Source organism: Chenopodium quinoa, unplaced genomic scaffold (genome assembly GCF_001683475.1).
Source record: "Chenopodium quinoa cultivar QQ74 unplaced genomic scaffold, ASM168347v1, whole genome shotgun sequence".
NCBI lineage: Eukaryota > Viridiplantae > Streptophyta > Magnoliopsida > Caryophyllales > Amaranthaceae > Chenopodium > Chenopodium quinoa.
Window position 1 is genome coordinate 1,465,164 of NW_018743894.1, and position 24,456 is coordinate 1,489,619.

General features: G+C 37.4%; 1 protein-coding gene across 1 annotated transcript; it reads right to left on the reverse strand.

Annotated features, from left to right (window-relative positions):
* Positions 1–3,865: 3,865 nt before the first annotated feature.
* Positions 3,866–5,584, reverse strand: LOC110686868. Its single transcript, XM_021863476.1, has one exon. It carries the CDS (start codon positions 5,582–5,584, stop codon positions 3,866–3,868), a length of 1,719 nt encoding a protein of 572 aa, XP_021719168.1.
* Between the last annotated feature and the right edge of the window lie 18,872 nt (positions 5,585–24,456).

Genomic DNA, 24,456 nt, shown 5'->3' on the forward strand with positions numbered 1-24,456 from the left:
CAGGATTTTGAGTTTCGGGGATGATTTCCATGGTGATTTCTGGAATAGGGTTTGTGTGTTCTTCGGCTTCAGTTTAGGTTTTTGGTGAGACAGACATTGGTGAGAAATTTTGATCGGATTGATGAGAGAGAGGGTAATTTTTGAATGGTGTAAATTTTGGTGAGGCTGCCATGTTTTTATGGTGGAGGTAACTTGAGGGAGTGAATAAGTGAGGTGTCGTTTGAGAGGTAAGGTGAATTTAGTTGATTAGACACTCCTATTTAACGCTTAGGGAAACGCAAACCATGTTTCAAGATAGTAATGGATGTGGGCAACTTTTTGAACAAAAGATAATGATGAATTTTGATATATTCATCTGAATTTAGTGTTTAAAAAAATGGAATTTTGAAGATCAGATAAACACAATAATTTTATCTTTTGAATCAATTAATAATCCACTTGCAAATACAACTTGATACACGGAACAATTCAACAAGGCTCATGCAATCAATTTTGGATTTCTAATATCTATGACTCTTAAATTTACATGCCCTTAGTAAATGTTACTCTTGCTCACAACTTGCCTTAACTATGTAATTAAACATATAACACTTGTGCACAGTATACAATAGTTTAAGCACGTCAGTTTGAGTTTCATACCTGAGGGAACTTGATGCATTTTTCTTAGTATAACTTAATCATCCCAAATTCCATTCTCATCTTCTCATGCCTTTCTCTATTCAAGGGTTTTGTTAATATATCTGCAATTTGATTGTCAGTTTGGCAGAAATCTAATTTAATAAAACCCTTTTCAACATTATCCTTAAGGAAATGATGCCTTATATGAATATGCTTAACTCTTGAATGATGGACTGGATCTTTAGATATGTAAATTGCACTAGTGTTATCAAAGTAGATAGTAATCTAATTAAATTTAATACCAAAGTCACGTAACTGTTGTTTTATCCAGAGGACTTGAGAGCAACAAGAAGCTGCTGCTACATACTCAGCCTCTGCAGTAGACAATGCAACAATACTTTTCTTCTTGGAACCCCAAGAAACTAGACAAGAGCGAAGGAACTGAACCATACCTGAGGTGCTTTTCCTATTGACTAGGTCACCTTCATAGTCAGCATCTGTGAATCCTCTAAGCATAAAGTCATCACTTCTAGGATAGAACAGACACAGGTCATCTGTTCCTTTGAGGTATCTCAAAATTCTCTTAACAGTCGTTAGATGTGATTCTTTAGGATTAGACTGAAATCTAGCACACAATCCAACACTAAAGGAAATGTCAGGCCTACTGGCTGTTAGATATAACAATGAACTGATCATACCACTATAAGTGGTTTGATCCACACTTTTTCCTTGTGGATCCTCGTCAATTATTATTGTTGTTCCCATAGGAGTATGATTTGTCTTGGCATTTTCCATGTTGTACTTCTTCAGAAGTTCCTTGGCATACTTCTGTTGGTGAATCATTATTCCTTCGGTTGTTTGCTTTATTTGAAGTCCAAGGAAGAAATTTAATTCACCCATCACGCTCATCTCAAACTCACCACCCATTATCTCAGCAAAGTACTTGCACAAACCATTGTTAGTAGCACCAAATATAATATCATCTACATAGATCTGTACAACTAACAAATCAGTTCCTCGAGATTTAAGAAAAAGAGTTTTGTCTACTTTTCCTCTTTTGAAATCATTTTTCAGTAGGAACTTTGAAAGTCTTTCATACCAGGCTCTTGGAGCTTGTTTAAGCCCGTAGAGAGCTTTATCAAGCTTAAAAACATGATTTGGAAATTTAGGATTTTCGAAACCTGGAGGTTGTTCAACAAACACCTCCTCATTTAAGAAACCATTTAGAAAAGCACATTTCACATCCATTTGATAGAGTTTGAAACCCATAAAAGAAGAAAAAGCCACTAGGATTCTAATAGCTTCTAATTTAGCTATAGGAGCAAAGGTTTCATCGAAATCAATACCTTCCTGTTGGTTGTAGCCCTTTACAACCAATCTAGCCTTGTTCCTTACTATGGTGCCATGTTCATCAAGCTTGTTCCTGAACACCCATTTGAGCCCAATTATTTTCTTTCCCTTAGGCTTTGGCTCAAGGTGCCAAACCTTGTTCCTGTCGAACTCATTGAGTTCCTCTTGCATGGCACTATCCAATCAGCATCTCCCAAGGCTTCTTGATGATTTCTTGGTTCTAGAATGGACAGAAATGCATGGAATGCACAGTAGTTCCTCATTTGTGATCTTGTTTGAGTTCCTTTTCCTATATCACTAATAATTAGATCAGTTGGATGGGAACCTCGATACCGGAATGGTCTGGGTTGGAATTCCCTTGCTGGAACTCCAATTTGAGGAGCTTCTGTTTCTGTTCCTTCTGCTTGTTCCTCATTCACCTGTTCATCTGGTTGAGGAACCTCTCCATTTTCTTGATGTTCCTCTTTTGGAGCAGGCTGCTTTTCCTTGGTTTGCTTTTGAGTCTCTTCTTCATCCCTGTCTCTTATCAATCCAATTTCAAAATCATTATCATCTTCTCGTTCCTGCACACTCACAAACTGGTTAACTATATAAAAAATTATATGAATGCTTTCCTCAAAACACATTGAGCTTTTATTGTAAACTCTATAAGCTTTGCTATCAGAGGCATATCCTAGAAATATGGCCTCCTCACTTCTTTCATCAAATTTCCCTAGGTTTTTCTTACCATTGTTGTGTACAAAACACTTACAACCAAAGGCTCTAAGATGATATATGTTTGGCTTTCTTCCCCTGAATAGTTCATAGGGAGTCTTGTTGATGATACTTCTGATTGTTACCCTGTTAAGGATGTAACATGCTGTATTCACGGCTTCAGCCCAGAAGTTCCTTGGCAATCCACTTGCAATCAGCATCGTTCTAGCCATTTCCTCAAGGGTTCGATTCTTCCTTTCTACAACTCCATTCTATTGGGGAGTCCTTGGAGCTGAGAAGTTATGATTCATGCCATTTTCCCTGCAAAACTCATCGAATCTTGAGTTCTCAAATTCAATTCCGTGATCTGATCTTAGATGGACTATGGAGTGACCACTGATTTTCTGTATTTTCTTGGAAAAGGCAACAAACTCGTTAAAAGTTTCATCTTTACTAGCAAGTAAAATAACCCAAGTGAATCTAGAATAATCATCAACAATAACCAAAACATATTTCTTGCCACTCCTGCCCTGAATTCTCATGGGACCACACAAATCCATATGGATTAATTCCAAAGGCTTTGTAGTGCTCACCATTTTCTTCAATTTAAAAGATGAGCGAACATGCTTGCCTTTCCCACATGCATCACAAACTTTGTTCTGTAGGAACTTGATAATATGAAGTCCCACAACCAAGTTCCTTGACCTTAGCTTGTCCAGTAATGAAAAGCTAGCATGTCCAAAATGTTTATTCCATAGCAGGAGATTATCTTCAACAACACTCAGACATGTAAGGTTGTTCCTTGGGATTAAGTTGAGGTCAACTGTATAAGTGTTCCCTCTTCTTGTTCCTTCTAGAACAACCTTTCTTGACTTGTTGTTGATGATGTTACAAGAATCAGAAGTAAAACTTACAGAGTTTCCTTTGTCACAAAATTTTGATATACTGAGCAAATTGTGCATTAAGCCCTCGACCAGGAACACATTATCAATGGAATGAGATTTTGATCTACCAATTTTGCCTTTTCCACTGATCTCGCCCTTCTTATTATCCCCAAAGGTTACTGTTTCTCCAGGGTAGTCTTCTAGTGAGAGGAATTTTGATTTATCACCTTTCATATGCTTTGAACAACCGCTGTCGAGATACCACGAGTTGTTCCCCCTCACTAGGACCTGCAAGAAAACTAAGCATTAGGATCAGGAACCTAGGTTTCCTTGGGTTCCTTAGACATAGATGCAATATCAGTTTTCTTGACCCACACTTGTTTTACATTTCTTTTATCAGCTTCTTCTCTTATCCTACACTGTCCAAAGAGATGTCCAGACTTACCACAAAAAGTGCATACCTTCCTGCTAGGAAGCTCAACATATTTCTTTTGCTTACCTTTCCTCTTGGTCATATAGCCAAGGCCTTCAGTTCTTTTTCCTTGAGCTTCAGCTATCCACTTAGGTATAACTTTTGGGTCAATACTTCTATCCTTTCTAGCATTCAGTTCAGATTCAAGTTGATCCTTTTGAGTTTTTAAAGTAGAAAGCTCATTTTTCAAATTTTCAAAATCAACATTGAATTTAAGCAACTGATCGCTTGAGGAACTGCTAGAACTGATATCAGAATTTATGAGCTTACACTGAGTTAATTCAACATTCAGAAGAATACTTTCATTCTTAATCCTATCAGCTATCTTAGTTATGTGTTTGTATTTAAAATCAAGCTCTCTTAATTTGCTTTGAGACTTGGCATAGGCTTTTTCCAACCAAGCACCATGTTCTTTGCAAACCTTAAGAGCTTTTTCACATTTGTTCAACTTTACACATGTATCTCTAAAAAATTCTTCTTCTTCAAGACATATATCTATTAAGACATCTTTAGAGAGTGTTTTAAGCTGTTTAGGATCAAGAAATACCTCTTTTGGGAGTTCTTCAAGGTAAGCTTTTTCATCATCTGATTTGGCCATCAAACAAAGATTGGCCGTCTCCTCTTCTGGCTGGTCATCATCTTCTTTTTCACTCTCTAAGTCTCCCCAGGCTGTTATCATGGCCTTCCTCATGTCTGACTTCTGATAGTTTTCTTTGCTGAATTTTTCTCTTCCCTGTTCCTTAGCCTTTCCTTTTCCTTTATCATTTTCCCAAAGGGGACAATCTCTGATAAAGTGATCTGGGGATCCACACTTGTGGCAGCTGTAGTCAGGCTTTAGATTTGAGGTCTTTTTCCCGAAGTTCCTTGAGGTTCGGCCTTTCTTGAACATCTTTTTGAATCTTCGCACAATTAGGGCAGCGTCATCCTCGTCCACTTCTGAGTCTTCCTCCTCATACGCCTTAAGAGCCAATCCCTTGTTCCTCATGGGTTCATTGTTGACTCCAAGGTGTAGCTCATGAGTCATGAGAGAACCTGCTAGTTGTTCAATATTGAACTTGGTAAAGTCCTTCGTTTCCTGAAGGGTTGTCACCTTAGCTCTCCACCTCTCATCTTGTGGAAGACTTCTAAGAATCTTCCTAACCTGCTCATCTGTAGGAATCTGTCTACCAAGGGAAACCAACTCATTTATGATGTTAGTAAAACGGGTTAGCATCTCTTGAATGGTTTCCTTAGGCTGCACTTCAAATCTTTCATACTTGGACATAAGTAGATCGATTTTTGAGTGTTTAACCTCATTAGTTCCTTCATGAGTAATCTGCAGCAAATCCCAGATTTCCTTAGCGATCTTGCACCCCATAACACGATTGTGTTCGTGAGGTCCAAGTCCACAGTGGAGCAATTTCATAGCCATAGCATTTATTTCCATTTTATCAAAATCCTCTTTTTCATATTCAGACATAGGCTTAGGGATTACCTCATTTTGAGCATTAGTTTTGGTGACTTCGAAATCACCAACCTCGATGACCCTCCAGACTTGGTAGTTCTCTGCCTTGATAAAGATCTCCATGCGTTTCTTCCAGTAAGTATAGAACTTGCCGTTGAACATAGGAGGCCTCTGTGTTCAGTATCCTTCCTCGAACTTCTCATGAGCATTCATTTTCTCCAAGACCTTTCTTCTTTAGGGTTTCCTGATTTTCCTAGAAGTTAGGCTCTGATACCAATTGTTGTTTTAATGAATACTACAAGAAGGGGGGGTTGAATTGTAGTATGAGAATTTAGCCAAACTTTTTGCGGAATTAAACATAAGTTAGCTAAAGGAACTGAGAGATTAACTAAAGGAACTAAAGAATGCAAGAGAGATTTTACGTGGAAAACTCCTTGGCCCTAACAAGGAGAAAAACCACGACCACTTGGGATTTTGGGAAAAGAATCTTACCAATAATAGGGCAAATGATCCTATTACAAGCTAAAGACTCAAACTCAAGTTGTTACTCTTGTTACTCTTCTCTTCTCTTTCTCTCTTCTCACTTCTCTGTTCTCTGTTCTCTGTTCTCTCTTCTCTTTCTCTTCTCTCTCTCTCTTCTCTTTCTCATACACAAACGTTCACTCGAACTTCCCTATTCCCAATTACAACTCGAAAGAAAAACAAACTCTAGTATAAGAACATTTAGAACACTCTAATAGACTTGTATGGAATTGGACTCTTAACTCGAATAAAAGATGAAAACTTATGTGAGCAAAGGGTGAGATTTTCCATCTGAAATCAACAACTATTTATAGACCAAAATTTGTTTAGGAAAAACTTCTTTGTGCAGCAAATCCATTACGCCACTTTTCATACCCACTAAGAAGATCATGTCCCTAAAATTAAGGGACCATGAACACCTCAATGTGAAAGACCATGTCTAGAAGAAGAACATGGGGAGTAGGCCGCAAGTTTAGAGAAAACGTGGAGATTTTATTTTGTCAAAAACATTTTCCGAAAATCAGAAAAAGAAAATAAAATCTTTTTAATTTAAGAAAAAGATAAAATTTAAATTGCAACAATTTTCCTAAAAAATAGCATGCACAATATTTTATCCTAAGACCAATTCCATACTGATTTTTCGAGTGTAACTAAATTTCTTATACTTACATAAATCCTAAGATATATAAAATATTTAGTCTTCATGTTTCTCTGATGAAGCTTCTACTCCGAGGCTTCTGTTCCTTGGAAGGAACTTCTCTTCTCCAGTCTTCATTTATGAAGCGCCAGTTCCTGTGAGGGAACTCTTCTGTATGGCTAGCTCTGCTTCTGGCCTTCTTGTTCCTCGTGGTATTTTTACAACACACTTCATTACCCTAGTCTTCGTAACTGAGTACACACTTAAACAATCAAGCTCTTATTAGTTTGTAAGTAAGTGAGTTTGTGTCATCATTAAAATCATTAAGTCCAACAGCTAGCAACTATAAGAATCTTCACTAAGGATTGCCACGACCGGAACATTTAAAAGAAAGCATTTCTATAAGGCGATAAGGTACTCCTCTATAACCCTAGGATGAAATTGTTTCTCGGTAAACTTTTATCAAGGTGGAGTGGACCTTTTGTTGTCAAGGAAGTGTTTCCACATGGAGCCGTGGAAGTTTGAGATATGGACGGAAAGAGATCTTTCAAGGTGAATGGGCATCGCCTCAAGCTTTACTACGAGGGTGCTCATGTAGGTGTTTTAGAATCAACTCAATGTAATCTTACCTTCTGAGTGTGGAGGTCGTCAAGCTATTGACGTTAAAGAAGCGCTTCCGGGAGGCAACCCGAGTAAAAAAAAAAAGAAAAAAAAAAGAGAGAAGAAAAAAAAAGAAAAAAAATGAATGAGATAGGAAAAGAATAAGAGTGTTGGGAATATCTGATTTTGGCTAATATTGTTGAATTTATGTTCTTGTGGTTTTGTTATAGGAACTTGAAGCAAAAAGAGCCGAAGAAAGCAAAACAGGAAGCTGTTAACAACTTGGAGCGGGCGCACCTATCACTAAGCATGCCCGCTCCAAGCTTAATGAAAGAAACAGTGGGCTTCAAGACTGGTAGAGCGGGCACTCTTGGAAAACTGCACGCCCTCTCCTAATGTTCCGTACAAAACAGAATTTTCAGGTATCTTCAGGAGCGAGCGCTCCAACAGACCTGCACGCCCGCTCTGTGCTGGATTAGAAATCAGAACCAAAGAACTGCATCAGGAGCGGGCGCTCCCATACAACTGCACGCCTGCTCCTAGCTGGGTTAGCAAAAGCAGATTTCACTTCTCAACATTGGAGCGGGCGCTCCATAAGCATTGCACGCCTGCTCCTGGCCAATGTCGTAGCCAAAATTGTTTAAAGGAGCGGGCGCTCCCCTTCACCTGCACGCCCGCTCCTAGCTGGGATAGGAAAAACAGATTCCCTTCTGCAGTTTGGAGCGGGCGCTCCTTCCTCTCTGCACGCCCGCTCCTACCTGTCCGGGAAAAAAAAAGAGGGGAGATTTATTTATCTTTTTTTACCCTTTTTCACTCATTCTTCACCACTCATTTAAACTTTCATACTTTCTTTCCTCCTTCCCATCTACTTCTCTCTCTAAAAACCTCATATAATCCAACTTCTATCTTCAATTTCATCACCAAATCTCAATATTTTTCACTAAAAATTCATAAAATCCTCTTCTCCACTAAATTCTCTATCCAACAACACAAAATTTACAGAAATTCAAGCACGAAAATTTCAAACCCTAGAACACCACCATTGAAAATCAAAGGAAAATTTGGATTTTTCAAGGAATTGGAGCAAAGGAAGCAAGAATCGAGCAAACTAGCAAGTTCTAGAGAATTTTCATACTCTAGTTGGTATATTCTACCTCCCTACTTCACTTTCCCTCTTCAAGCTTTACAAATTTGTGTATTTCATAAACATTGTGTAATTAGTTGCATGATTAGGTGATTTCAAACAAAATGGTTGCTAATTGAAAATGGTTGGTGGAAAATTGTGATTGATTTTTGGAGTAGTGAAATTGTGATTGAAAAATTGCATGAGTGTGGTGAATTTTTGTGCATGTGATTGGTGTGAACTTGAAGTTCATTGTTGATTGTGAAATTGTGTGTTGGAAAATCCTTATTGGTTGTGTTGGTATATATATATTGAGTTCTTGAAACAGGTACTTGGATTAATTTGGGGGTTTGAAGTTAAGGAGGTTGTGTTTGGTGCATTTTGGTGTTTGTGTGAGTTGTATTGAGTGATCCTTTTAGTCCTTATTTCGCTTTTGTCAAAATGGTATTAAGATTATTTGGAGGTGCGGCAAGAAAGAAGAGAAAGACTTCCGGCATCCAAATACCCGAAAACCAAAACCAAAGCCAAACACAAAACCAAGACAATGGTCCCCCTCCCATTAGAATTCCCGAAAAATTCAAAAAGTATCACTCCGAGCTTTCAAAACGAAAAATCCTTCCTACGAGATTTTATGACCAAAAAGCTTGCCATCTCTTAGGTGTAGATGAAGGAATTCGGCGAGTGGCCGATAATTTCGGATGGTTAAACTTCCTCAAGAAGAGGGAGATAACCTATGAATCGATCACTCTCGAGTTCCTTTCAACCCTAACCATGCGCCGAATCAATGGTGAGGGAGAGCGTTTTAAGTGTGAAATTAAGTTTAAACTTTTCAATCAAGAAAAAACTTTAACCTTAACTCGCCTCAATGAAATATTTGAGTGGCCTGTATATTATCAAATAGACAACCCCGATAGTTTCTACCTTTCTAGCTACGAAGAGCAAAATTGGTGGAATACTATTGCGGGGTATCCTAATTTCATCACCCGGTCTAGCCATGCTAGCCACATTTTCCACCCCGTACTCCGTATATTCATGAGAATTATGGGGTACGCTTGTTTCTCTAAACAAGATCTCGGGAAGCTAACAAAAGAGGAGATCAAATGCCTCTTTATAGCTTCCCAATTTGAGGGAGACCTTGAGGGTAATGTGAATATGGGATACTTGTTTATCCAAAGGTGCATTGAGATTAAGAGGAGCACGGAGTTGAGAGGGGAGATAAAATGTGGTGGGATGATCACAATAATTGCCAAGGCTTTGGGTTTCACTAATTGGGTTGAGCAATTGACCCCGGTTAACGGGTCCAATGCCCTTGACATTCCCGGACTTGCCTTAATGCAAATGCTTGTGGAACTCCGTGGTAATGTGACAACATACTCTTGGTTGGTCAAAGGTAAGCACCGTTGCATTCTCCCTAATGCGGCGGTAATGAACACTGTGGGGAACACTTGGCAAGTGCCAATTGAGCCACTCCCTGTGAATGTTCCCGACCTTGACAAACCATCTCAACCTCGCCGCCATAGTATTTCTACCGTTCCTAGGTTTTTGGGCGGCTCCTCCTCTTCTTCTTCCTCCTTCGACCTTGAATTGGCCTTTCGCCATCTTAATCTAACCAACCAAAGAATTATGAAGGAAAATGAATATCAAAGTTATGTGTCTCAAATGTCCTATCAAAACCAAGTTGAGACGGGAGACTTTCTCCCCTATGTCAACTATCCTCACCGCCCCGTTCAAGAGGGGCCGGTTGCGGGTTGGAAAAACAACCAACCAACCAACTATCCTTCCCTCCCTACGATTATACACAACCCGGGGGTTGTGATTTTAGAGGGGACCCTTCTTATTACCAATCCCCGAGACATGTAGTAATATGGCTCCCGAGGAGATCGATAACCACCTCTTAAGGAGATACTTCAGGTTTCCACCCGGGTATGATGGTGGTTGGGGCACTAGTAATGCACCGTACTACGGTCACTATCGTAGTAGCCCCAACTATGATCTTCCTCCATACGTGGATCAAACTTCCTTTTCCGGCGATGTAGACCTCAACTATAACTACATGCCATCGCCGCCTAGGGAGGATGATCGGGAGTAGCCTTTTGACATTTGTTTTTACCGTTCCCTTCTCTTCTTTCCCCATCATGTGTAACACCGAGGCCGGTGTCGAGTTCTAGCTTGGGGGGGGATGCTTCTCATTGTGTCCATCTATCATGGAAACGGTAATCAAATATCTAGATTGGAGGAAGTCTTGGGGTCTTTGTGTCTAGGGTAGTTTTCGGTTTTGATAGGAAATGTGCATTCATGTGATGCTATTTTGTGCAATGTATGGAGAAGTTTGAGTTTGTATGTGGAATGTTTGGCATGAAAGGCTTAGCTTAGCCTTTGGAACTTGTGGTAGGATTCATGTGTTATTATGGTCTAGGTTGCATGCCTATTTTAGGATTGGTTGTGCTCTTTTCTCAATTTTATGGCATGCCTAAGCTAGAACAATTGCATATTAATGTTATTGTCTCACTTCTCCTTATGTTTGTGCTATATGGAGCATCTTATCTATGGCTTTGATATTATTATGCTTTGGTTGGTTTGCTTGTTGGTTGGTATCATGGGTTGATTGGCATTGTCCTTGGTTTTTCTTGATAATGATTTTTGATGATGATTTGTGTGGATTTATAATGATGGATTTCCCTAATATCCAAATTTCTTTTTCTTATCCTCTAACATCCAAATTCCCTAATATCCAAAACCCTAATATCCAAATTCTTTAATTAGTTTTCCTTTCCCCCATTTTCAGCTTTCTAAAAAAAATAATAAAAAAAAATTAAAAATGAGCTTCTAAAAAAAAAGAGAGTCTGTTTGCCCTTGATCGGTTTGCAATGATGATATTGGACTGTATGTGATGGATGTTTGTTTTCTTTTTGTAATAAAATTTCGAGCATGTTTTAGATGCCCTTGGTTGAACATAGAATTGGTTAGTTTAGGCTAGTGTGAGAATAACTTTGTCGAATGTACGAGACTTAAAGTCTAGGTTGGTGGTAAGATGGTGTCCCCCATATCAAAGGAATTTGATCCTCAATGGTAGTATTTAATCCCACATTGTTCAAAAAAAAAAAAAAAAATCGGTGAGGTTTTAATAATTTTTCAAGCCTACTACATTTTGCATGAGTGGAAAGGATCCTCTTTGATTTAGTACCTAGATCGAGAACTTGAGTCTCAACTCCCAAGACCAAGGCCTAAATTACTCTTAGTATTGATGAAGGTTGTCATGTGTTGATAATTCACAAAATCTTAGGTGTATCACTTTTGTTTCTTTAGCTCATCCTTTAAGTTGATTGTATTTAGTAGTTAGTGATGTATATATCCAATTTTGTTTAAAAAAAAAATTTGATGAAAAAAAAAGAGAGAGAAAGGAAGAATAGAAGTGATGAAATGTCACCCCCCCCCCTAACAATTAAACAAGCTTGGGGGTGTGTTTTTATTTCAATTCATTCTTGGTTTGTAGCATGGGTCAAATTTAGGAACCTCTTAGGGTTTGTTCTTAATGATATACATTTTAGTTTGGCTCAAATTGCAAAACACTTCTAGTTCTATCTATGCCTTAACTTTGTGTCGTAGTCCTTGAGTCTTGTAATGATTAGGAGAGGAGTGGAAGCCTTTGTCGGTGGAGGGAGTTGATTCACAAGCATATGGAGAGGGTACTCTTTCATTGAGATGTCGAGTGTTTGAAACCCGCTTTATCTATGTTTTTCCGGCTCCTTTGAGGAGTCACGAGACACTACCATTAGGGGGGATTTGAACTTTTTGATAGGGACGCGGTAAGATATGTCGAATAGGATTGAGTTGAGTATTTTCGAGAAGGTTAGCTAGGCCTTGGCTAGTCATGACCGTGATTGACCTTAGGCATATACCTCATGCTCGAGTTTTATCGCTCAAGGATTCTTGTAACTATGCATGTGCTTTTCTTTGAGCAAACTGATCTTTGAGTTTGTTTTTGAGCAATGTGAATTGCTTGAGGACAAGCATTTGGCTAGCTTGGGGGATTTGATAAGTGGTTTATTTGACCACTTATTGTGTCAATTTAGACCCGATTTTGCCCCTCTTTCTAACCCGTTTTTGAATGAAAATGTTTTGTCTCGGCCTTGTCCCCTCTTGGATTGTGTTTGTCCATGTTTTGCAGGTCTATTGACTCAATTTGGCAAGCATTCAATGCATGGTTTGTGTTCAAGGCAAGGAAATTAGAGAATGGAGAGGGCGCTCTAGGGGAGCGGGCGTGCACCTTTCCTGGAGCGGGCGCTCCACAACTTCAGCAACAATTTGCCCAAGTTCAGAGTCGGTTTGGAGCAGGCGTGCTCCTTACCAGGAGCAGGCACTCCTCCCTTTGAAGTTGAATTCTGCCTATGCTGTGGAGCAGGGGAGCGGGCGTGCACCATGTGAGGAGAGAGCGCTCCTCCTTGACACATTCAAATATGACTTTTCATTGAAGCATCTGGAGAGGGCGTGCAGCAGAAAGGAGCGGGCGCTCATGTCTTAGGTGGCACGCGCAACTCTGACCAAAAAAAAAATTATCTGCACTTCGATTTTCAGAAAAAAAAAATGAAAAATTGTCGAATCTACCAGGTGGCACGCGCATGCAGCTGTAAAAGTTGCGTTGCCCTCCAAGCGCAATTTCAGAAGTTGCGAGCGGCACCTCCGCGCAACTCTGTTTCTTGCGCACTCCCACTGTTAATGTTGATTTTGACTCGTTACGAGCAATATCATATGGAGAAAACGATATTACCGCTTCAAGGTTAATCGTTAAGTAGGTGCTAAAAATATCTCTTTATCTAACAACATTGTCTAACTTAATTACCTTAACATTAATCGTCGTTTTCGTTTTTTCAAAAAATAAATAAAAAAAATGTTTTTATCGTACTTTTTGCGTTTTTGCAAAAAAAAAAAAAAAAAAAAAAAAAAAAAAAAAAAAAAAAAAAAAAAAAAAAACAAAAACTAAAAGAAAAACGCATGTGGCAGATGCTACTCTTGAAGTTGCACTATCCACCTTAGCGTAAAACAGAAAATCACGCACGATACTATTTTTATTATGATGATTCGTTTACGTACTTCATAATCAAACTAATGACATTACTTCTTATGAGGTTCGTTATTAGAAGTTTTCATCCCTTAATAGGACTTCATCAATTTGTTTATTCATAAACGTGCCTATTTTCGTGTTCATAATGTTTTAGTTGTAATTGATCAATCTTGATTTAAGTGTATAATTTATTTACCTCTTTTATGGTTTGAAAAGAAAATCCCGAGAACCTTACATGGGATGTTTGCCTCACACAAAAAAAGTGAGAAAGAAAAAGTATATATATGATACAAAAAAATTATTATTATTCTCAAAAAAAAAAAAAGAGAAAGAGAGAAGCTAATGAATGATAAAATCGAGAAAATGATTTAATTATTTTTCGGATTTTACATTCAGAGGTCATCATTCTTTTTAAGCAAATAGTAATATATTATCGTTTTAAGATGATCAATATGAGAATCATAATAATAAAAAAAAATGATATAGATCTCTATTGCAGTCTAAATGATTAACAAATCCCATTGTATATTTGATCATTTGAAGGAGTATGTTCGGGTTGATTAATATTCCTAAAAATTTGACGAGCATTTTAAATCCAACTTTCTTGTCTTTCTCTTCTACCTTTTTTTTAAAACAATTCATTTAAAGTAAAATTGTTAGATGATTTCCTTGTTGAAGTCAACACAAATCATGACATTCCAGTACTGATTGTTTGTGAATTTTTTTGACATTGTTCATCAACAAAATTCTTTAAGTGAATTGGTATTATAAGGATTAATAAAAGGAAATAAACAATCATTTTGACTTTGATACATTTTTTAAATGCTTGGCAGAAAAGGTTTAAGTGAACGCGCTCAATTTCTCTTGATACACATTACTAGATCATCTTCCACAATCGCGTACTTGTCCAATCATGGTTGGAAAAGCAACATTAGAGAAACTTAGAGAGGAACTCCAAAATCTAAAGGCCCTACGAGAAGAAGAAGCCCAAATGAAGGCTAATAAAAAAGCAAAAAGACTAAATTAAAAGCAGAAAAAGAAAAAGAAAACATTATGTAAGAAAAAGAAAGACCTGAAAGAGTAGAGGCTTTGGAGAAACTTGTCCTTCGAGCTAACTTAGGGAATAATTACTTGAATTATGAGCATGCACCACAACCTAGTGGCAAGACTCTCCTAGAAAATTTCTTAAATACGGATTATGGAATTGAAAGGGGTTGAGCCAAGCCTATGTGGATGTACTTTTCCTCTTTCATTGGACCAACTTCTAGATCATGGTTTTATAACCTCGATGCAAAACAAACTTCCACTTGGGGTGACATTGTAAAAGTGTTCTTAACCCAATATGAAGATAACATCGAGCTCACAACTACCTTGCGCGATCTTGAATTGCTTAAGCAAGGGGAAGAAGAAGGCTTTATTGACTTTGATATTTTCCAGGTGGCAATCAAAGTTTGCTCTTCTTTCACAAAGACCTCTGGATCATGAACTTGTCCCACAGTTCATAGACAATATGTCTCCACCATATAAGTGCCATTTACAATACTTTAATTTAAACACATTTCAAAAGGTCTATACTGTGGGAACATTAATTGAAAGGGACTTGATAAATGAAACCCCGAATAATATAGATGGACTAGATTTTAAGAAAGGATTTCACCTACGTTGGAAACGGACAAAGCTCAAAGAAGCAATCTCAAGAAGCTATCAACAATTCAAGATGTAGCACCCTAGGTCTTGTTTTGTTTCTTTCCTTTTATGATAGACTAAGAGATTCATGTTGTCGAATCTAATTATTTTGTACTCCACTTAATGAATAAAAAAAATTATATTTTCAAGTAAGTCTATCTTGTTCTCTTTTCAATCTTTTTTTTGTTATTAGCTCAAATTAAATGAAACATATACATACAAACAGGCAATATCAAAAAGGCATACATACTCAATACTTAAAAAATCTTGATGACCTTTGGCTCACAAGATGTATTGAGTGAAAAGAGGCCCATCTTTTGCCAACAAAGAAAGGATATGATGATTTCACCAACATAGGAGGCAACTTGAAAATCCACAAAGATAATCCCATGTTCTTAACCATAGAGAAAATCAAACTTTTTGACAGCCCTTTTGAGCCACGTCAGTTGAGCCTTAGTTATTCAATCTACATTATTCCATACCTTGGGATGGGAATGGTGCAAAGAGATATAAATAGGAAATTGGGGGAACGAAACATAAGAGGGGGACACAAAGTTAGTCTAAACCCATGACAAGGGTTTGAACTTAGTCATCATCTAATTCTCCCTAAGTCAAACTAAATTTGTAAACGCTTAACAAACCTTAAACGAGTATAGAGCAAGCTAAGGGTCGAACCCAAAGGAATGAATCGAAACCATCTTATTGTCTAATGTTAAGACGAATTGTCCATGGTTGAGTATGGTAACAAGGATAACAAGAATCAAGAATTTAATCAAATTGCTAAACACTTGGGATATAGCTTCCACATGCAAGCTTATCAATCATGCTAGTTGATAAATCACCCAATTGATTCAAAAGTTGCAACGGACAAACAATAATCGCAATAAAAGGAATTCAAAGGTTACCTCCTATAAACCAAACTAAGTTCACTATAAATCAATTCAATCAATTAAAGAAATTCCCAAATCAATTGTTCGTCATTGGAATTTCCAATGTAATCTAGATTAATCTTATAGGTTGATCACTCCTAGTCTAATTAATCACATGCACAACTATGTCAACCAATTTAATTGCAACAATCAATCAATCAAGGATCATCAACTAACAATAATCATCAGTCAAGCATGCTTCTCCTTCTCCCTAGAAACTAATATACACACTAATCATGTTAAAATCTAAAGCTAAAACAAATTCAATCTCAAGCACATTAATCTCAAGCTAAATCAAAAGGAAATACAATCAATCAACAAATTCACAAGACTAAATAGAAATACAAACCAAACATTCAAGCATAAAAGTAAATTGCAATTGAAGTAAATTCAAAGAAAAGAAATCTTACAAACTTTTATTGATATGAAGAAGAATCACAAACTTTCTCTCTAACTTCTCTCTAGTTTCTCTCTAATTTCTCTCTAGTTTCTCTCTAACTTCTCTCTATTTTCTCTCTAACTTCTCTCTAGTTTCTCTCTCTAAAAACTAAGCAAATGAAATATTATCTAAAAGTTGGCCTTCAAAAGGATTTACAAGAGTATATATAGACAAAGAAGAAAAACTGATCGGCCGCACCCTCTCCAAGAAGACTCCGCGGGCGCGAAAAAATGGGTACGGAACGCATAACGAACTCCGAGGGCAGTCTGGGCGAAACCCGCGCCCGCGGCTCAGGGCGTGGCAAAATCCCTTGTTCCAAGTGAAGCAGGGGGTCGCGGTCTCTCTAATCTGGAGCGTCCTCTCCAAAATATCCACGCCCGCGGCTAGGGCGCGGAGAGTTCCTGCCAAAAATCACCAAAATGTGCACCAAAACCCAAGCCCGCAGCCCATAGATCCCGCGCCCGCGGCCCACAGGAGAAGGGGAGCGCCCTCTCCATGAGACTTGAAACTCCTTTTCTTGGCTCTTTTTTCTATTCTTGAATCCTTTGCAAAGCTAAGTCTTTAGGCACCTACAAGAGAAACCAAAGAGAGAAAATAGAAGAGAAAAAGAACAATTTAAAAGGAAAACACGAGGAAAAGCATATAAAGGAAATTAAAACACGAAGGAAGAAGAAATAGAGAAAATAAAGGAGAAATGACTAAAATGTCAAAGGAAAAGCATGAAAAAACATAGTGAAAATTAAATATCCTAAAACACTACCCTATGAGTGACATAAATGACACTCATCAAATTCCCCCAAGCTAGACTTTTGCTCGTACCGAGAAAAATAAAGGCTAAAAAGGAATAATTAGGGTTTATTTAAGCATGAAAAGAGAGAGAAGAAGATTATACACTAAAACTCACTAACGTAGGAATCACGGTTGTTTTTAGCTACAACAAGCCCTTTAAATCGCAAAGTCGCCTATGAGGACGAGTGAGGTATCGTAAGGGTTTCCTAAGAGCTTAACCCACAACTCTTTGAAACAAAATGAGGAAAAATCATTTAAAAAAAAAGAAAGTAAAACAAAAATTTCAAAAAAAATAGCTCTTTACAAGGACTTTCACAAATGGTCAAATTCAAATGCTTGAAAACTTTTCTATATCGAATGGGTATGCATGCTTCAAGATATTCATGGTTGATTGAACCATAAGGTATGCTAAGCGTAAAGAACTAATGAGGCGCAATCCACTTTCATCCCAACCAATCTAGCCGCGTTCTCCCTAAGGTTTCAAATCTTCCCTTAGTGAGAGTCCCTATGGTTCCTCGAAGGAACCAGAAAAAGAGTAGAATTTTAGGGTTTCCCGACATCTTGACCTTGCATCCCTTTTACTTAGGCTTTAACTCATAATGCCCTCCCTTAGTATATGAATCGACCACTAGGTCAAAAGGACTTTCCCAAAGGCTGTAACATAAGGGAAAAAGGTTAGGGGTAGGCTAAAATTTTAAAATTTGGTGGTTTCCCTAAAAGTAAAGCAAAGAACATGCCCTTTCTTTGAATCACATTTAAGTAGTCACCAAACAAAAACAAACTAACACCCCCAAGCTTATTCAAAGCTATATCCACAAGTATATATACAAAATCCGTAAACGCTTCTGCCCCAAGCTAAATGGAAGCCCAGTCCTCAATGCTTGAAAAGGGGAAAGAAATTACATCAAAATATTTTTGAATTTTCTCATATTCCACTTTTTTTCTCTATTTGTTTTTATTTTTCAATTATACCGAAATAAATGTCCAAGCCTCTTAAACGTAGGACGATTTTACAAATTTGCAATTGCATTGTCCTTGCCTTTTGTTTTACTTTGGACGGCTTTTACTTATTCATTTTCCATTATTCAAATATAGCACAACATAAACGTGCTTTCAATATAACCAAATACCCAAACTTTTTCACCACAAACTCCAACAATAATGATCAATTGCTTCACAAACCAATAATGGAACGAAAATGAAACAAAAGGCTCAAGAACTAAATATGTGGCTTGAAAAGAAGGGAAAAGGCTCAAATGGTTAGCAAGAAGGCAAATGTAAACCCAATGAACTAAGAAGAAATAAAAGTCCTAGAAATGAAAAATTACCACCCCGAAAAGATGTCTTTGTCCTCCCAGTTGGTTCGGTCTCGAGTTTGAGAATTATTAGTAAATATTCTAGATTAGGTCCGCAATATTCAAGGAACCATGTTTCTCATGCAAATATGTATGTTGAAGGCTTGAAAAAATTATGAACCTCACATAGATGTGGCAAAAACTCACTAAGGGCGTTGTAGACACCCATTTGTGTCTCCCCAAAACCAAACCCGGTGATGAGTACCTTTCACGTCGAATCATAATCGAATGAAGTGAAAATGTGGAAAGTCTAGTGTTGCGAATAGTTTTTAATTCTTTTCTTTCTCTTTGTTTTTGAAAACCTATTTTAAGAAAACAGCCAATCCAGTTTGGTTTGGTCCATGGCAAGGGTCCAATAATAGTGTAGTTGGATGGGGTTCGAAAAGAGATTTCCAACAATATATTATAAGCCCAATTCCGATGAATAATGAGGAAGTTATCGCCAAATTACTAAACTGGGCCCGGTTTGATCTTTATGTGCGGCCCAATGAGCTAGAGGAGGGCCTAATATTGATTTATCATTCCTAATGTAATTAGATTTAATTTTAGTCATCTAGATTCTTCTAGAAGGTTCTTTTCATTCCTAATTTAATTAGCATTGATAAATTGACTTTGGTTGACATTTTGAGTTTTAATCAGAATAAAAGAAGTGTTTTTAAGGAAAATACGATTTTTGCACTTCTATACGGCTAAAATTTATCAAAATTAATAAAACGCGTGGAAAAGGCTATTAGCGCCAGGCACTAAGGCTTGGCGCTTGGCGCTAAGCTTCAGCGCCTAGCGCTAATATCCAGCATCTAGCGCTAATCGAGTTTTATTCTCGTCGAAACTCTGATTCGTTTTTCTATCCGTTTGACTGATTTTCTTTATAAATAGCCTCCTAAAACCTCTGTTTTTAATCTTCAATTTCCATCAACAACTATCAACTCTCTAGTTTTCTAATTCACTTCTCTCTTTAAGCAAAAGCTTATTCTCTCTCTCTTTTCTAAACCAAACCTTTTGCATACAAAATTCCGCATTCACAAGATCTAGACACACCTAGCCAAATTCGAAGTTGCCTTCGCCTAGATGTGAAAGGTTTTAATTTCTGAGGGTTTGGTCCCAAATCGCTCTTTCAATTATTTAATTTGATTGTTTGATATTATTATTTTCCTTGAAATTACTAACACGTGTATTTTGTTATTAGAAAGAGATACGAGGCATCCAAGTAAGTGCAATTTAATTGTTTTTATTGTTATTTTGATATAGAAATCATGTCTAGGATGTTATTATGATTTCTAGTATCATGTTAGGATGCTTGATGTTTTAAATTACAACAATGATTCCTAGTATCATGTTTAGGGAAAAGGTTATAATATCAAATATTCTTATTTTGACTTCTGCGATGCTTCTCCTAGATCGTTAAGGGGTATAACCTTCACGCTGTAAATGATATACAAGTTCCTAAAACTTGTTGGCGACTCTTTTTCTCTATCTTCCTTCCCTTTGGACGCCACCGTACTTTAGTGTATAATCACAGTAGGGTTCAAGTTTGGGGTAATGCTTGAAATATTCCCTACAGTTTTTGGCGACTCTATTGGGGAGGATTTCTTTTTTAATTCCTGAAATTTATTTCGGCAATGATTTAGAATGAGTGGATGAGACTCGAAAAGTTCTAAGTATTTCATGTGCGTAATTTTGATTAACATTATTGTCATATGCGTAAAAAGATCTCATTGGAAAGACCATCCGTAATGAGTTAAAACTTAGGATTTTTACATGTAGGATATTTGAGGAATATCTTTCACAACTAGGATCAAAATAATGTTGCGCAAAACTGGAAAATTTTATCGAGCACAGAAAGCTGTTGAGGCATGTAGGAACTAGCGTTAGAAAACAGAGTTTAGCGCCACTAATTTGATTATGGCGCCAGGCGACAGTTTCTGTCGTCAGGCGCTAAAGCCAAATTGTTTGCGCCGACCTCTGTTTGTTGGCGCCAAGTTCTTCCAATACCGAGCCAGAAATATGCGTTTTAATTTTGACCAGTTTTTAGCACTAGTTGCTCGATCCTACTTGTTGATTTAGTTTTTCTCACTTTTCTGAAACCCATATGTGTTCTACATATGGACATAACCCTCTAGGAATTCATGCTCCATCTACCTGATTTAACGCTCCGTGCAACAAAGGGTACATCCGAGAATGTTCAATTCACCAAACCATGGAAGCGAGTTTTTCTTAACTTGCGGTGTCCCATCCACTCGTGACAACCCTTCACGGTTAAGCTTCCGCGCGGTGAATATTGAAAATTAACCGTGGACCCTCTTTGACTAACCCGTATCCCGAACTTTAGAGAACTAGAGCCATGGTTAGGTTGCAAACTCATTGCATCATATTTTGCCTACTTGACTAATTGTGCATTATTTGTTGTGCATACTCTATGTGTTTTTTCCTAACCGTTTGTTTGACTTGTGTTAAGACTAAATAAACTAATTAATGACTAAAAGACTTTCCTTAATTAATTAATTAATTTGAGCTAATAAATGTATACCTAAAATCGAGTCATAGTTCCTCTAAGTCAACCCGGATTTTTATTCCCGTATACTGCACAAACATCAACTTGTTTTGGTCATATCCGGAGTTCTAGGAGGAACTATGAATCGCACAACCTATGTATCTGTAGCCCTGAGTTTTATCTTTAATCTGGCGTTGGTTTCGTCCCAATTAGAGTTAAAGATAAAAGTTATGACTAAAATACCACAGCCTGTCAAGTTTAATGCATATACGTGAGGTCTTAACTTAGTCTTTATTCGAGTCTAGTCACATGTCCATGACACGAGTCTTAACATGACACCTACGCTCACTACACCCACTAGTCTTAGCACAAACTTTGAGTATATGTCACAATGACCATGTCTTAAGTTTATGCATGAGTCGGTTTTTTCCGTCATTTGAGTTGGGGGAACATTATATTCCTATTTTTTCCATATTGCTCCACCTACATCACTGTAGACACCCAAATGTGTCTCCCCAAAACCAAACCCAATGATGAGTACTTTCACGTCGAATCATTATCGAATGAAGTGAAAGTGTGGAAGGTCTAGTGTTGCGGAAAGTTTTATTTTCTTTTCTCTTTTCTCTGTTTTTGAAAACTTATTTTAAGAGAACAGTCAATCTAGTTTTGTTGGTCCATGATATGGGTCCAATAGTAGTGTATTTGGATGGGGCTTGCAAAGAACTTTCCAACGATATATTATAAGCCCAATTCCGATGAATATTGAGGAAGTTATGGCCAATTTACCAAACTGGGCCCAGTTTGAGCTTTATGTACGGCCCAATGATCTAGGGGAGAGCCTAATATGATTTATCATTCCTAATGCAATTAGGAATGGTTTTAGTCTTCTAGATTCCTCTAGAAGGTTCTTTTCATTCCTAATTCAATTAGCATTGATAAATTGAATTTTGTTGATTTTTCAGAGTTTTAATCAAAATCAAATAGCATTTTTGAGGAAATTATATTATTTTATCTTCCAGTACGGTAAACTTATCGGATTTTCGAAAACGCGTTGGAATCAGGCTTGGGCCTAACCCCAGGCCTTGGCGCCTGGAACCAGGCCTGACGCTAGCCATTGGCGCCTAGCGCTAGTGGTGGTGCCTGGCGCCAGCTAGCCAAGGTTGGCGCCAGTTCTGTTTTCTGAGCGTCAGACTCTATTTTGTTAATTTATCTTTTTTGTCTGATTTTCTCTATAAATATCTTATTAAAAACTCTGTTTTCAATCATCAACAATCATTAATTCTTTAGCATTCTCTAAATCATTCATCTCTCTTAAAACATTCAATTCTTTCTTTCTAAACCTTTGCTTTTTCATACAAAATTCCGCATTCACAAGATCTAGAAACACCTAGCCATATTCGAAGTTGCCTTCGCCCTAGACGTGAAAGGTTTTAATTTCTGAAGGTTTGGTCCCAAATCTCTATTTCAGTTATTTAATTTAATTGTTGATTTATTATTTTCCTTGAAGAGTTACTAACGTGTGTATTTTGTTATTAGAAAGAGGTACGAGGCATCAAAGTAAGTGCTTTAATGGTTTTTATTGATATTATGATGTAGAAATCATGTTTACATTGTTATTATGATGTTCCTAGTATCATGTCTAGGGTAATTTTAATATTAAATATGATTGTTATGATGCTTCCTATGTTCTTCCTAATATTTATGATTGTTAGTACCATGTTAGGGTTAAAGGTTTAATTTTTAATGCTTAGTGACATGCTAGGGTTTGTTATTAATCTTGTTAGTATCATACCTAGGATCTTGCTATTTCTATTATGCCTTAATATTAACATGAACATGATTATGAATATTATTATTATTATTTTGATGATGATTATTATTATTATGATATGATTATTATTTATTATTGTTGCTTGATATTTTTATTGCTTGATCACACCTTTTATGCATGTTTAAAGGGAATTTGTACTTGTAATCACGCTTAATAAGATATTAATAATCTTGCTTAGGGTTAATTTGATTATAATTCAAGTGATCACCAATAATAGTTTATTTGTGCATTAAATTCAACCAACATAGATAAACAGGTTTAGGGTTAATCCTATTGATTGTATGTTAGTCAGAAAGCGCACATGAATACGATCAGAGTAAAGTAGAGGCCTATTATTAGGGCAGGTTCGATCTCTTTTAGGTTGGATTTTTACCTTCATCCCCGAACCCTTATTTGGTTCTAGACCTTATGGAGTTGACGATCTATTGGATCGTTAAGGGGTGTAACCTTCACCTCGTGAACGGTTTACAAGTTCCTAAAAAACTTGTTGGCGTCTCTTTTGCTCTATCTTCTTCCCTTCTGGACGCCACCGTACTTTAGTGTATGATCACAGTGGGGTTCAAGCTAATGGGATTTTAAAGGCTTGAAATTATTCCCTACAGTTTTTGGCGACTCCACTGGGGAGGATTTCTATTTTAATTCCTGAATTTGTTTCGGCAATGATTTAGAATGAGTGGATGAAACTCGAAACATTCTAAGTATTTCATGTGCGTAATTTTGATTAACATTATTGTCATATGCATAAAAAAGATCTCATTGGAAAGACCATCCATAATGAGTTAAAAACATGGGATTTTACACGTAGGAAATTTGAGAAATATCTTTCACAACAAGGACTGAAATAACACCACGCGAAACTGGAAAATTTTATTGAGCACAGAAAGCTGCTGAGGCATGTGGGAAGTAGCGTCAGGGGCCAGAGCATTGGCGCCAGCATTTTAACCGTAGCGCCAGACGCCAGTATTGGCGCCAGGAGCTACAGTTAAAAACTGGCGCCAGTCTCTGATTGCTGGGGCCAATTTCCCCCAATACCGAGCCAGAAATATGCGTTCTAATTTCGACCAGTTTTTCGTATTCTTTGCTCGATACTACTTCCTGATTGAATTTTTTCTCACTTTTCTGAAACCCATATGTGTTCTACATATGGACATAACCCTCTGGGAATTCATGCTCCATCTACCTGATTGAACGATCCGTGCAACAAATGGTACATCCGAGATGTTGAATTCATCAAACCATGGAAGCGAGTTTTTTCTAAAACTCGCGGTGTCCCATCCACTCGCGCCAACCCTTCACGGTTAGGCTTCCGCGCGGTGCATCCGGACAATTAACCATGGAGCCTCTTTGACTAAACCATATCGCGTACTTTAGAGAACTAGAGCCATGGTTAGTTGCAAACTCATTGCATCATATTGTGCCTACTTGACTAGTTGTGCATTATTTGTTGTGCATATATATTCTATGTTTCTCTTAACCGTTTGTTGACTTGTGTTGAGACTAAATAAATTAATGACTTAAAGAACTTTTCCTA